The sequence below is a fragment of the Cydia strobilella genome, chromosome 1, assembly GCF_947568885.1.
Source record: "Cydia strobilella chromosome 1, ilCydStro3.1, whole genome shotgun sequence".
In the NCBI taxonomy this organism is placed as follows: domain Eukaryota; kingdom Metazoa; phylum Arthropoda; class Insecta; order Lepidoptera; family Tortricidae; genus Cydia; species Cydia strobilella.
Genome location: NC_086041.1, coordinates 8337156 through 8350568, shown reverse-complemented (window position 1 = coordinate 8350568; position 13413 = coordinate 8337156). Strand labels below are relative to the sequence as shown.

At 39.8% G+C, this 13413-nt stretch overlaps 1 protein-coding gene across 1 annotated transcript in view; it reads right to left on the bottom strand.

The window, feature by feature from the left end:
* Positions 1-13408, bottom strand: part of LOC134756287 (E3 ubiquitin-protein ligase KCMF1) — a 31691-nt gene extending 18283 nt beyond the window's left edge. Inside the window, exons 1-5 of the mRNA XM_063693122.1 lie at positions 13194-13408; positions 12846-13013; positions 9485-9621; positions 5933-6052; positions 5400-5494 (exon numbers count right to left, since the gene is read on the bottom strand). Coding sequence (XP_063549192.1) covers positions 5400-5494; positions 5933-6052; positions 9485-9621; positions 12846-13013; positions 13194-13209 — 536 coding nt within the window. The 5' untranslated portion in view covers positions 13210-13408. The remainder of the gene's footprint in view (positions 1-5399; positions 5495-5932; positions 6053-9484; positions 9622-12845; positions 13014-13193) is intronic.
* Between the last annotated feature and the right edge of the window lie 5 nt (positions 13409-13413).

Below are 13413 nucleotides of genomic sequence, written 5' to 3'. Positions count from 1 at the left end.
TAAATATCCGTTTTTTACCCTTCGGGGGAAAAACGGTTCTATTTAGGTATCCTTGCCTCCCGCTTGAACCACATATGAGACGTGTTTAAACCTCTGCCGGCGCTGGCCCGGGCGTACTGTGACTGATAGTTATAATATTTATGCAAAAATCACATAATAAGAATATGGGCTTGAAATATATTCCGTATTGATATACCAAAAGATTGTTTGCGTCAAACCTTAATGACTAGAATTTCCTCATTTGTAATTATCAATAGATACGACAATCGTTAGCACTGACTGGCAACATAACTAAACTTATTCATTGCGACTATGTAAGTATGCTGAATCACATCTGAAGCTACGCGAGCTGTGATGCTTGCAAAGTGAACCCCATCAAGTGAGTTTTATATCAAACCCGTCCACACTACCTCTGATGCTTTCCTTACAACACTCCACTAGGTGAAAATGATAAATAGGTTATGTTGTATAATGTAATGATAATTATTATTTTACAAAAAAAAAGAATACTACTTGTCTACTGCTTAACACAATGAAATATAGAACTGCCGATCCATCCAAAAATCTGTTTCAATTCGTAACTAATTGGAAAAACCCTGGGTCCTCTCTGATTTAAAGTATTTTCTATCAATTAAATGTAAATTGGTAAGTATAGGTCAGATGTAATGTAATATGTATTTTAATATGCACGAATAACCAAATTTTTGTATTTTTAGACATTAATAGTTATTTACTATACCGGCTTCATTTGTACATAGCCCACTACATAATGACAACAAATTCCGTAAATGTGTTGAAAATTATATGTATACCTACATAATGTGTTTATTTGCGGAAATAATTGAATTGTATTTCGAATCGAGTACTGCTCTGCCTGAAAGTAGCGTCAGAAAATGAAGAAGAAAATACATCATTTCACGATTTAGCACTAGTAACAACTTTCAGCTAGTAGTAGTTTCAACTGAGCCGATATTACATCCTTATTGATTGGTTTTAGGTGAGGGTTGCTTTAAAACAACCATATTAATGTTAAGCTCATAGCTTAATAATTCTTATATGAAATGGTAGGCTCCTATTTATTTTAAGTGTCAATTATGCTGCTAAATTTACTATCCACACAACTGAAAACATGCCATTAGGCTGGTACCGCTTCAACTGAGCTTATATTATATACTTGTTAGTCATGCAAGCGAATGTAACGAATGGCGAATGAACAGAATTACTGAGTACTGACACGCAGGTGACAATCGTATGGTGTTGATGATTGTAAATTTAAAGTGATGCCGACAACTCCAGTTGTTGTGGATGGCATCTCTCCATGATACTGTGCGTTTACTGAAAATACGTCTACCAAGTAGAATATTTTAGAAGATATTTTAATCATTGAATCATTCAAATGAGTTCACCTATAATCTTTAGGTTTGGCATTTTAGGTTATTTAACGTTCACTCTTTCTGGTGGCGAATTGATTCCCAAAATGAATATTTTATGGTTCGCGCGCTGGTAGTGGATTGTACAATAGTTTATTGTTAGTCTTAGCACACTTCGTGAGTTTTTTATTGCTTTCGTACCTATACATACGATCTTCTAATAAGAGCGTAAACACCTCTTGGCTGACCACGGAAGACTCTTTGAATAAGAATAGACGAAGTGAAAATATCCACTTTAAATTGTAGTGCAACCTATTAAAACCAATTGCGAAACTTTCGTGAGACTAAGACAAATTACATTACATTACAGTATTATTTGTTTATGTCCACGGGTCGAGCTTCATAACGTAATCTAATCTCAAGTGCTGCGCTAGCGCCGTCGCGCGTGTGGTGTCGTGGCACAGTTCGTATTGACTCTTGACACGTGTAGATGCATTCATTACCAAATATTAATTTTGATAAGAGATTTAGCAATGCAAGGACGTATGTTGTTTATTGACTTTCATGCAATTGTGCCATCAGGCAGGGTACAGTGCTACAAATATCTATTTACCGCTACTGTAATCAGTTTGACATATACACACAAATAAAAACACTTTGAACTTTGTATATCAGTTGAATTTAGACTGTTTTTATTATCTTGAAGGAACCCTAGTACTAATCTGTTATCATGATGCCCCCAAATAGACAATTATTTGATGATCTAGGCCTTTCTGCGACATATTATTTGTCACTTCGTTGACGTAAAGCTGATATATATCTAGAAATCTCATATTTACTATATTTAATGAATGTATCATGAATATATAAATATATAAATTGTAGTTGTCTTCACAAGTAATGCTGTAATTCGATTAGCAGCGCGTCTGCCCTATATCCAAGACACGATGATTTTGTAGGGTACTACAAACCTACAACACTACTTGATTGCATTGACGATGATGTTTTCAATTGCGAGTACATGTCATACGAGACCTGTTACAACAGTATGCTGTAAGCCCTGGACTGCTGTAAGCACTGGACTGCTAAGATAATCTTCCAAACTGGAGCTCGTTACTTACAGCATTTGAAGCTGAGTTTACAAGTTTCTACCTGATTGATGTGAATATAGCATTATAAATGCTTTTGTTAGTTCGGCCTTTTGAACGGAATGTGATAGAAGGTATGTTTTCTACGTGTTACTCTTAGTTCTGTGGTCTCTGTGTGACAGCTACTTAGTAGATGTTTTGAAATATAGATAATTTCTAGACTAGCGCAAAGGTTTCTCTTTGTGACAGGCCGCTATTTTGTAGCTATAGACTATAGTCAACATTAGAAGAGGATACAGGAGATGCTTTAGTATCCCCAAAAAGACTATCAAAACCTGACTAATCATTCAAAAGAGGGATTAAGTGCGATGATTATTCACTCATATATATCATAATATGACAGTTGTAAACGAATTTGTATTTTACGTGTATTGATAGTCCTATTCAGAGGAGAGAGTTTTAATCTTCTTTTCTTCTTTAAAACTGATGTCGATTTTCCTTGCCTCCCCCTCTCGTTTTGGTAAAGGATCTAGTTGGGCAAAGTATAACACAAGGTTTTTCACTCTGTGCTTTTCCCTCTGCACAGTTTCTTAACTGCCATTTTGCAGTTGGTTATACAGTTACGATCCTCAGAATGTATATAGGTAGGTTCGTTTTTTAGGTTCACGGCAAACAATTCCTTGTTTGTTATCGACCAAGACCAACATTTGTACACAACCAAGATTTTTTCGTTATCAATTTCGCGCCAAACCCGCCAATTGAAATTCAGCTGCTCATCGTCCTAAAAGGTGGCACACAATTCGATCGATGACGTAGACTAACCGGGTCGCACATGGGTAATATCAGGACCATGCAGATCTTAAAAAAAAAAAAAAAAAATGTGAGTCCGACCAAGCAGACATCGAACAATAATGCGACCAATAAGACGTCCGCCACCGTATTAATGGTAGACCATGAGACAACGGTTGTTTGTCTAACAAGACAACGTCATTTCATTGTCATTTCAGAGGACGATACGATGCCGTCTCATAGGACGACACATTAGGGTCTCACGATACGACAAAATGTCGTCTTATCGAACAACGGAATCTAGTTCTACGGGGCGACGCAATATCTTCTCACGGGACGATACCACGGGATGACGCGATATCTTTCCACAGGATGACGCAACTCATCAGGACGACGCCTTGTCGTTTTACCGGACGACGCTTGGCGTTCCACAGGGATGCCAAGTCGTCTCACGGGACGACGCTACGTCGTCTTATGGGACGACGCCATGTCGTCTCACGGGACGACGCCATGTCGTCTCACGGGTCGACGCCATGTCGTCTCACGGGACGACGCCATGTCGTCTCACGGGACGACGCTTTGTCGTCTCACGGGACGACGCCATGTCGTCTCACGGGACGACGCCATGTCGTCCCAGAGGCATAAGTACCAGTGTACTTTTTATGACGGTGCCTGTAGTAAGGTCACTGCGTCTCGTCGCTGGGCCACGGGCACCGAGCGGAATGTCATCGGAATGATGAATGTCAGGGATGCCATGTCGTCTCACGGGACGACGCTTGTTGTCTCACGGGGCGACGTCATGTCGTCTCAAGGGGCGACGTCATGTCGTCTCACGGGTCGACGCCATGTCGTCTCACGGGACGACACCATGTCGTCTCACGAGACGACACCATGTCGTCTCACGGGACGACGCTTGTCGTCCCAGAGGACGAAACCATGAGGCATAAGTACCGGTGTACTTTTTGTGACGGTGCCTGTAGTAAGGTCACTGCGTCTCGTCGCTGGGCCATGGGCACCGAGCGGAATTTCACGAAGTCGGAGGTATTCAAAATTCTTCCACGTCCCACAGGACGACGCCATGAGGCATAAGTACTTACCCGTGTATTTTTTATGACGGTGCCTATAGGAAGGTCACTGCGTCTCGTCGCTGGGCCATGGGCACCGAGCGGAATGTCACGAAGTCGAAGGTATTCAAAACGTTTTCACGATTTGAAATTTCTCGATCTTCTTTAAACTTGCTTTGTAAACGTGTTGCTCGGCTGAGTTACAAAAGCGTACTGACGAGAAAGCAGTCGAGCGCTAGCAACCGGGCGACATTAGTACTTGAGTGGCGCGATAGATGGCGCTGCAAGTTGATAAATTCCCTTAATTAGGGCTGAGTTACAAGGGTGTTATCTCATATGTGGTTCAAGCGGGAGGCAAGGATACCTAAATATAATATTTTACAATATTGAAAAATTAAAAAAAAACTTTCGTGTTTTTCGTTTCCTTATTTCGTGATTTCACGAAAATTTGATTCTCGATCAGATGGCGCCACTACCTTTGGCCTACTCTCGCATAAAGGGCGTTGACGGTTTCGTTTGTTATTTAACAATTTTAACGCTTATCAGTGAAAGACCATGGGTCAAAATCATAAAAATAATTAATGCAAATAAAAAAAATATTTATCCATATTTTAATACATTTTATCGTATTTTTATAAATTTTCATTTTCAGTTTTAAAGTGTGTCGATAGATGGCAGTGAATTTACTGTGGTTACAAAATTTACTATGACAGTACCGCTCTATCCTATTATATCCTCTTTGATAACTCGTAACTTTTAGTATGTTGTTTAATATACCGTTCCCTAATCTCCCTACATCCATGACAAAATAAGCTTATACACGAATTATTCCCCTATTTCTCCTTCGTTTGCTGGCCTATATTAAGAGGTATGACTAATAGAGGCAAGCTTTGTGATAAGATTAGTGTTGGCACTTGGCTGCGCAGCGCAGCGTACCCGTACCTGAAGTGCATGATGGTCCGCCTGGCGCGGCTCACGCCGCCGCCGGCGTGCGGCATGCGCCGGACGCCGCCGTGCCGGATGCCGCTCGGCTCGTCGTGCGGTTAGTTAAGGATTATATTAGTGTTGGCAGCGCAGCGTACCCTTACCTGAAGTGCATGTTGGTCCGTCTGGCGCGGCTCACGCCGCGGCCGGCGTGCGGCATGCGCCGGACGCCGCCGTGCCGGATGCCGCTCGGCTCGTCGTGCGGTTAGTTAAGGATTATATTGGAAAAATTACCAAAATAGCTACAAAATATTACTGTAGAAAAAAATACTAAATTAGCAATTTAATAGTTAAGTACTTCATATATCGCTGCCATGTCGGTTGAAACCGAAATAAGATGGTTAAAATTATCTGAAATTTAAACTAATATTATGTGTTGAATATTTAAAAGACGCCGACTATTATCATGATTTCTGTCACATAAATTTTATGAATATATTATGATAAAGTAGAAAATCAAATGTTGAAAAACAATCTCTCAGCCTTAAACTTTAGTAAAACAAAGGCTGTTTTATTTATTTGGCATCAGAATGTATCTGTATACCATAGCAAATATACATCAGTACAGTGTTTCTTCCCATCATCTCCATCATGCATCACATCTTATGTTACAAATACGTTATATTAAAAAGGATATTAAAAATGAGATGAGATCTCTAGGGCCAGTTCGATGTTCAAGGGTGAGATGACCGGCAAAGTCATCTGTCACGAAGTTAGGTTCTCCGCCTGGCATTGAAGCGCATACTGGACAAACCACCTGAAATAATAATTTGTAAATCAAAACAGAACCTATATAATTTAGACTCGCGAATTATGTCTTTCGACTGAAATAATAGTACATTATGATACAAGTTCGCTGGGTTGGTCATTACACACGAGGCGATATTGTGCGCCTGAGCTGTAAGCGAGCGCGCAATAAGAAAGCCCCGGCTGGCGGTCGGCGGGGAGCCGGCGCGCTCTAGTCCTTGTTGTAAAAGCTACTCGACCAATTAAGGTCTGTCCGTCTTAACTCGATCGGATTATCATACATTACCGCACAAGTGCGATAATATAATGAAAAAGCACGCGTGCATAATAATTCGGATTATGAGCCTAAATGCGGGTCAATAAGTTCCACGTTACGAGCAATTGAGTTCAAAATAAATATATATAATATAATAAAATATAATAAAATCTTTATTGCTTTAAACCTTGGATATTACATTTCACGTTATAAAGTTTGACAATATGAAACAGGTGTAACAGGTTTGTAACACATTTAGGTAGTGGGGTTGAGTCTCTGCCTCCCGAACTAGGTCCAAGCCTGTGTCTCGGGAGTCAGTGATTCCTCCTAGGTACATGTGAGCTCTCAATTTAATAACAATAATAGTATATACGTAGCAATATACGCTCTTAAGCAGGGATATAAAGCAAATGACGAAAAGAAAATAAAGAAAAGAAGTATACAAACAACAACAACAAATACTAAAAGAGAGAAAATAAGCCAGCTAATAAGTGTTCGTATGTGTGTAATTGTGGTTAAGTTAGTGCATGTGCGTGTTCGTGTGTGTATGGTGTATGAAGTGTGTATGGGGGAGGTGTGAAGTTAGAGGGAGTGTAGATAATGCGGTTAGTAACTATGAATAACTTGATATTTAAGGAGGAGAGCAATAGCTATTTATGGGTTACTTCAAGCATGATAAGAGGTTCTCGGTTTCCTGATATGATAGAGATTGTAAAAAGGCATTTAGTTTTGCTTTACAGTTATAGGAGTTTAAAGGATATATATTTAATTGTTTATTAATTTTATTATAAACACGGGCACTCATCGATATGTATTAGCGGGTTGCAAATACTGTCCGCTGGGGAACCACCGGACAAGAGGTTTGTTTACTTCGCTTGCTTAATACTTTGGCACAGAGAGGGAGGTGACGATGTCGGCGAAGAATAGCACGCAGAACGTATAGTTGTCTAACTGTGAGAACACTCTCGGCGTATAGTTGTGTGGTAGGGAATCTGAATGGTTTAGAAGTTGCCACTTTAAGCACAGCTCTCTGTGCACGTTCTATTGTTATCATGGTTGTCTTACCGGCTGCTCCCCAGAGAGGTAAACAATATGTGAGGAGAGTTTGGCACAACGATTTATACACCATCATTAGGATTTTGGAGTCGGCTGAATGACGGAGTTGCTTAAAGATGTACATCAGTTTCCTTACTCGAGCTGTCACAGAGTTTATATGGGTGTGCCAATTCAGACTTTGATCAAGGACAACACCAAGATACTTAACACTAGAGGTCAGAGCAAGAGAAGGACATAGGCAGTTAGAAGAAGGAGACTGACATATGTGGCTTTGTATTGTAAGTGGTTGAATGGGTAGAGATGAATTGGCAATGACGAAAGGCATGACTTTAGTTTTGTCTAAATTAAGAGTAAGAAGGTTATTTTTAAGCCACTGCATTTTTGTTTCGGTTCAGTCGCAGCCATAGAATAGTAAGGCCGTGTCATCGGCATATGCGATGATTTTGCAATTTGGAAGTGACAGCTTACACAGTTCGTTCACATATATCTGAAAGAGCGTAGGTCCCAGAATGCTGCCCTGGGGGACGCCATAACTAATTGGTTCTTCGTTACTTACGTATGAGCTCAGTTTTAACGATTGTGTCCTTCCTGATAAATAATCGTGGAACATATCCAAGGAGGTTCCTCGGACACCCTGGTGTTCTAATTTGTGCAAAAGGATAGGAACCGAGACAGTGTCGAAGGCCTTGAAGAGATCGAGGAAAATGCCAAGGCACCGGCGCTTTTGGTCTAGGTGATGAGTCAAGAAGGTGGTGAGCTCGGCAACTGCGTCTTCAGTTGACCTTCTTGACCGGAAGCCAAACTGATTATCTGCTATGAGATTGTAGCATTCCAAGAAGTTAACTAGGGCAGTGTTCATGATTCTCTCCAAGATCTTAGACAGAGCAGTTAGGACAGAAATCGGTCTATAATTATTAAAGTTAGCGCGATCGCCACTTTTATATATTGGGTGCACGATAGCTCTTTTAAAATTGTTAGGAAAGGTCCCGGTTCGGATCGAAATAAACGGGTTTGCGCACAGCACAACACCACAGTGTGCTAGAAACGTAACGCGTAATGCGGTGCGCTGCAAATCTTTCTACAATCACTAATTTCACAATGGAAAGCACTAAGTGTACTTAAGTTACGACGTGGCGTATGTATTTTAATATGAATTAATAATAATAATAATAAAAGACGTTTATTAAAGAAGTTGTAACATGGGTACATAATAAAAGTACACGATAATGCTTACAAACCTCGGAAACCTGTGAAGACATTAAATCAGGGACCGGCCCGCTATCCCTTATCGGGGTTTTATAAGGGTATTGCATAAGGCTTAACTCACCATACCCTTTGCCAGACGAAACCCTTTGTTTTGGTTTTAAAAACCCTTATATAAAGCTACCACATTTGAGTAATCGGTAGCCCAAATACCCTTACAAACCCCTTATCATCCGCTCACCAACACCTTGCATATTGCTTATAAGGGTTAGCCCTATAAAGGGCTTCCCTTTTAGCATATAAGCGTGCTAATTTAAGTCGTCTACCTTGTTCATAAAGCACACATTACTTCGAATCCGCGATCGTCGGCGTCGACGGCGGCGTTCTTTGACTAGGCACGTATTTTCTTTCCTTTTCATACACTACCGTAGATATATACTAATCCTGTCTCTTTCACGCAAAGGGAAACCTTTATAAAAAGCGCTTAAAGATAAGGGTAACCCTTATTAAGAGTTAGCCTTATTTTTGGTTAGCTTTTCGGTAAGGGTTAGTCAAAGGTAAGGGTATGAATGGGCTTGCAGTTCAAAAGGGAAAGTCTTTCAATGTGTTAGCCGTGTTTAAGTGTCGCCCATTGAAAGGGTTTTATCGCGGAAAGGGTTGTCCGGTCCCTGCATTAAATTAACTTAATTTCTAAAGCCATTTCTAAGGCTGTAGGTAACCTAGCCACCGACAATGAAGGATAGTCCAAACCAAAGGACAGCTTTTAATGTATGAGCTTCATCCTTATAGAAGTTTAAAAAATGTATGTGATAAGTCTTATTTTGAAACTTCTTATAAGTTGTCTGTTCCAATAATTATTAAGCTTTGTATTTAATGGAAGCAACAGGTTTTCTTCTCTGTATGTAAAGTTGTAAACCAGCAACTTACGGCAAGTGTAGTATCTGCGTGCTCGGCTGTGACGTGCTCCATGAGTGCAGTGTCTGTGAATCCCATGCGGTTGCAGAACGGACATGTGTAGGCTTGCGGCTGCTCCAGGGCGAGGGCCTCGCCACCATAGTAAAGATCTGGGAAACAATATGTAGGTATTAACACTAATGTTAGCTGAACAAGTTTGGGAACAAACCAAATTATTTTATTAAATTGTGTTTTTTAAGTACTACTGTTAGTTAAAGAATACCAAAAAGAACTAACCAAAATACAGAGACTAGCGTGCCTCATGATGACGGGGGCGATGAGAACGACCCCGACACACGCGATGGAGGTAATGCTAGGTTTGAAGCCTCTAAGGACTGAAGTGGAGAAAAGAGCCATGGAACAGTGGTATAGAATGAAAGCGTGCAAGGAATGGAGAGGAAGCTGCGTGGACAAGAGACACGCACTGATACAAAGAGAGGCGCTATCAAAATTTGAGATGCTGATGGCCAATAATGACCTTATAAAGAGGCAGGAGATATTTGACAAAAAATATAGAGTACATATAGGAGAGAGGGACAACTGGAAGGTGGAAGTCAGGCACCCAACGACTATCTGCTTTACGGATGGGTCAAGAAGAAGCTCGACGAAACTAGCAGGGGCGGGCATAGTTATCCCTAAACTGGGAGAGAAAGTATCGGTATCACTGGGTAGGTTTGCCAGCGTGTTCTAAGCAGAGGTATGTGCTATAGCGCGCTGTGCGCGTATAGTGAATGAGAGTATGCAGCAAGAGGGCGCTGTTGTAATATATACAGACAGCCAGGCAGCACTGAAAGTACTAAAGAAAATATCGGTCACCTCCTCTCTAGTGAGAGAATGTCGAGAGGAGCTGAATTCGTTAGGCAAGCATAGAAATGTCACGGTGGCATGGGTACCAGGACACCAGGGGGTGACAGGAAATGAGAAAGCGGACGAGCTAGCGAGGATAGGGGCGGAGACGGAATATATAGGTCCGGAACCGGCTCTGCCTATGTCAGCGGATGTCACAAAGGGAGTCATCGAGAAGGTAAAAGAGATGGAAGCGCAGAGAGAATGGGTAGAAGAAACTGGATGCAGACAGTCGAAGATGATGATTAAAGGGATAGACCACAGGAGAACCAGGTATCTCTTGAAACTAGGTAAGAGCAGTTTGAGACTGTTAACAGGTATTATTACATAATAATAATCTATAAGTCATAATACTCTCAATAGACACCTTAAGATAATGAGAATCAGTGCAGACGCCTCCTGTCCACACTGTGGTAGGGAGGAAACTATCTTACACTTACTAGCAGAATGTACTATGTACGCGGCACCGCGTTATAATACATTCGGTAGAGACACACTAGAAGAAAACGAACTAAAGGATGTCGAACTTAAAGATGTCCTTCTGTTCTGCAGGAAAACAAGAAGATTTGAGGAGAATGGTGTGGGAATGCCGCCGGGACAGTAACCTGCAGCTCCAACTACAGGGAATTGGGCTGCATTCAGTTCATTAACGACATGTGATCGACAGCCCGCCTGCTTCCGGCCGGGCGTCCCTACACTACATCTACATCTAACTTTTATTTGAATACCTCTAGAAGATATTTAGTTTATTTAGTAACTATCATCTCCCTTTCTTTCAAGGTGACGGAGACAGTGAAGATAAAGCCAATTGTGTATGTACTCTCTCATCAAATGCGACAAACAGATCTGCCTTAAATGGGAGAACCAGAACACTGAAGGTCGGAAAACCTTATTCTGAGAGTAAAACAGTTTTATAGCCTAATAGCCAATTTGACTACTCAAGTTCAAAATTTTATGATGACATTCTTAACCATACCACATCTCAGATAATAGATAGATAGAATAATCTTTATTGGCACACCTCAGTAAAAGATACAGCTTAAAGAAAAACGATTAATTAAAGATGAGGCAGGCAACAGGCTGTTTTATTGCTGAAGAGCAATCTCTTTTAAAGCATTTAATCAAAAAGAGTAGGTGTTGCAAAAACATTACACAGCCTACTTTCATACAAACAATCAACTCAACATCATGAACACGAGACAACCAACCAGAACAAGAATCATGTATATGTTATTGTAAAAGCCCTAAGTATATTATTTTATTTATTTATTATTATTATTTAATAAGCAGGCAGGCAGTTATGACAACTGATATGGCCTGTATCATAAAGATATATAGTTACCCTGAATGAGTATTAGATGTAGTCGTAGTGTTATGCTTGTCTAATTTATTTTTAAACTGGTTCACATTTTGTGCTGAAACCACGTCTTCTGGAAGTTTGTTCCAAGTCGTATTTTATTGTTAAATAAAAGAAAAAACTAGTGTGAGTCAGATATTTTTTAGATTTTGTTGTTATATCGGCAACAGAAATACACACTACAATAATATTTATATATAGGACTGTCTCATTTCAAACATAGACAGAGAGACTCATACTACCTTTGTCTTACACTATTTATTTAGCACCCAAAAGAATAGGATGAGTAGTTTTTTTTGTGCTTATTTACTGACAATTTAATTTCATCATCTGTGAAAATTTCAACTGTCTAGCTGTCATGGTCCATGAGATACAGCCTGCATGGTGACACACAGACGGACAGCAGTCTTAGTAATAGGGTCCCGTTTTTACCCTTTGGGTATGGAACCCTAAAAAGTGTTTTCTATAAAATATGAGATGACCTGCCAGACAAAAACAATATTGGACATCAGATACCAAGTTACAAAAAACAACCTTTTAGGAGGAATCACGTTTTGTTGTTGGTTGACAGGTATAATTTCAGACAATCAAACATCAGAACAAAATTCTACAATGAAATAAGAATAAGGAAAAGGCAATTCATAATGTCAAATAAAATTTACCTATCATCATCATCAAGCAATTTCTGTGACATCATGAAAAAATCCAACCTGATCTAATCCTTTCCCAACCATATCATAAACTATGATCTGGCCACGACATTTCCATAACTTAACAGCTAGATCTACACTAAGGGAGCAATTGCCTCGGCAAGGCACCCCATGTATAGGCCCAGCCTAACCAACAATAAGAATTCTCCCAAATGAGTATATGTGAAGTCAATTATGGTGGTAGTGGTTAATTACAATTTACATTGTTTGTAAATTATGTTTAGTTTGAAAAATGTAAATATCTGCATAAATATATTCCCTTCATAATTCATGGGCTGCTTATAATTATTTTATGTGATCAATGGACCAGAAACATTCCGTGTACAAAATCTAGGTAATATACTACTGTGCCATTCAAATGACAGTTTGGGCAAAATTAGGCCAATTAATGAAAGCTATATGATTTGCACTAAGGTCTTACCAAAGTCACTTCTGGAAAGAATACATTGCATGGGGTGCTCTGTTGTGTGTTGGTTTGTGGTAGCGCCACTCTCATAACAGGCAGCGCACAAGTCGTAATCGATGCATATTAAACATTTGTACCGTCGTCCTCTGAAGTTATTTTTCAAACAAGAATCACAGCTGACTCCTGAAAACAGATCACAGTACACTCAATAACAATCCGCTCGTATCATAGTTTATATTCACAAAATAACCAATAAATCTTGTATGCAAATAGATCAAATATTCGTATAAAGATTTTACAAAACAAAGCAAAGAAAATCATAGTGACAAAAGCATCGAACAAATTTTGATTATCATTACACACCTTCATGGCGATTCATTTTCGCCAGAAAATGTCACCGACACAATTACTCCTTGGCACCAGGATTACTGTTAATCTATGAGGTATTTATATAACTATTCTAAAATAAGCTGTCCAACATATAATACACCAAAATACGAGATTTATTAACAAAAATTTCCAAGCAAACCTAACCCAACCAGGCCATAATGACGTCACATAAATCTAACTTTGATCAGTATTG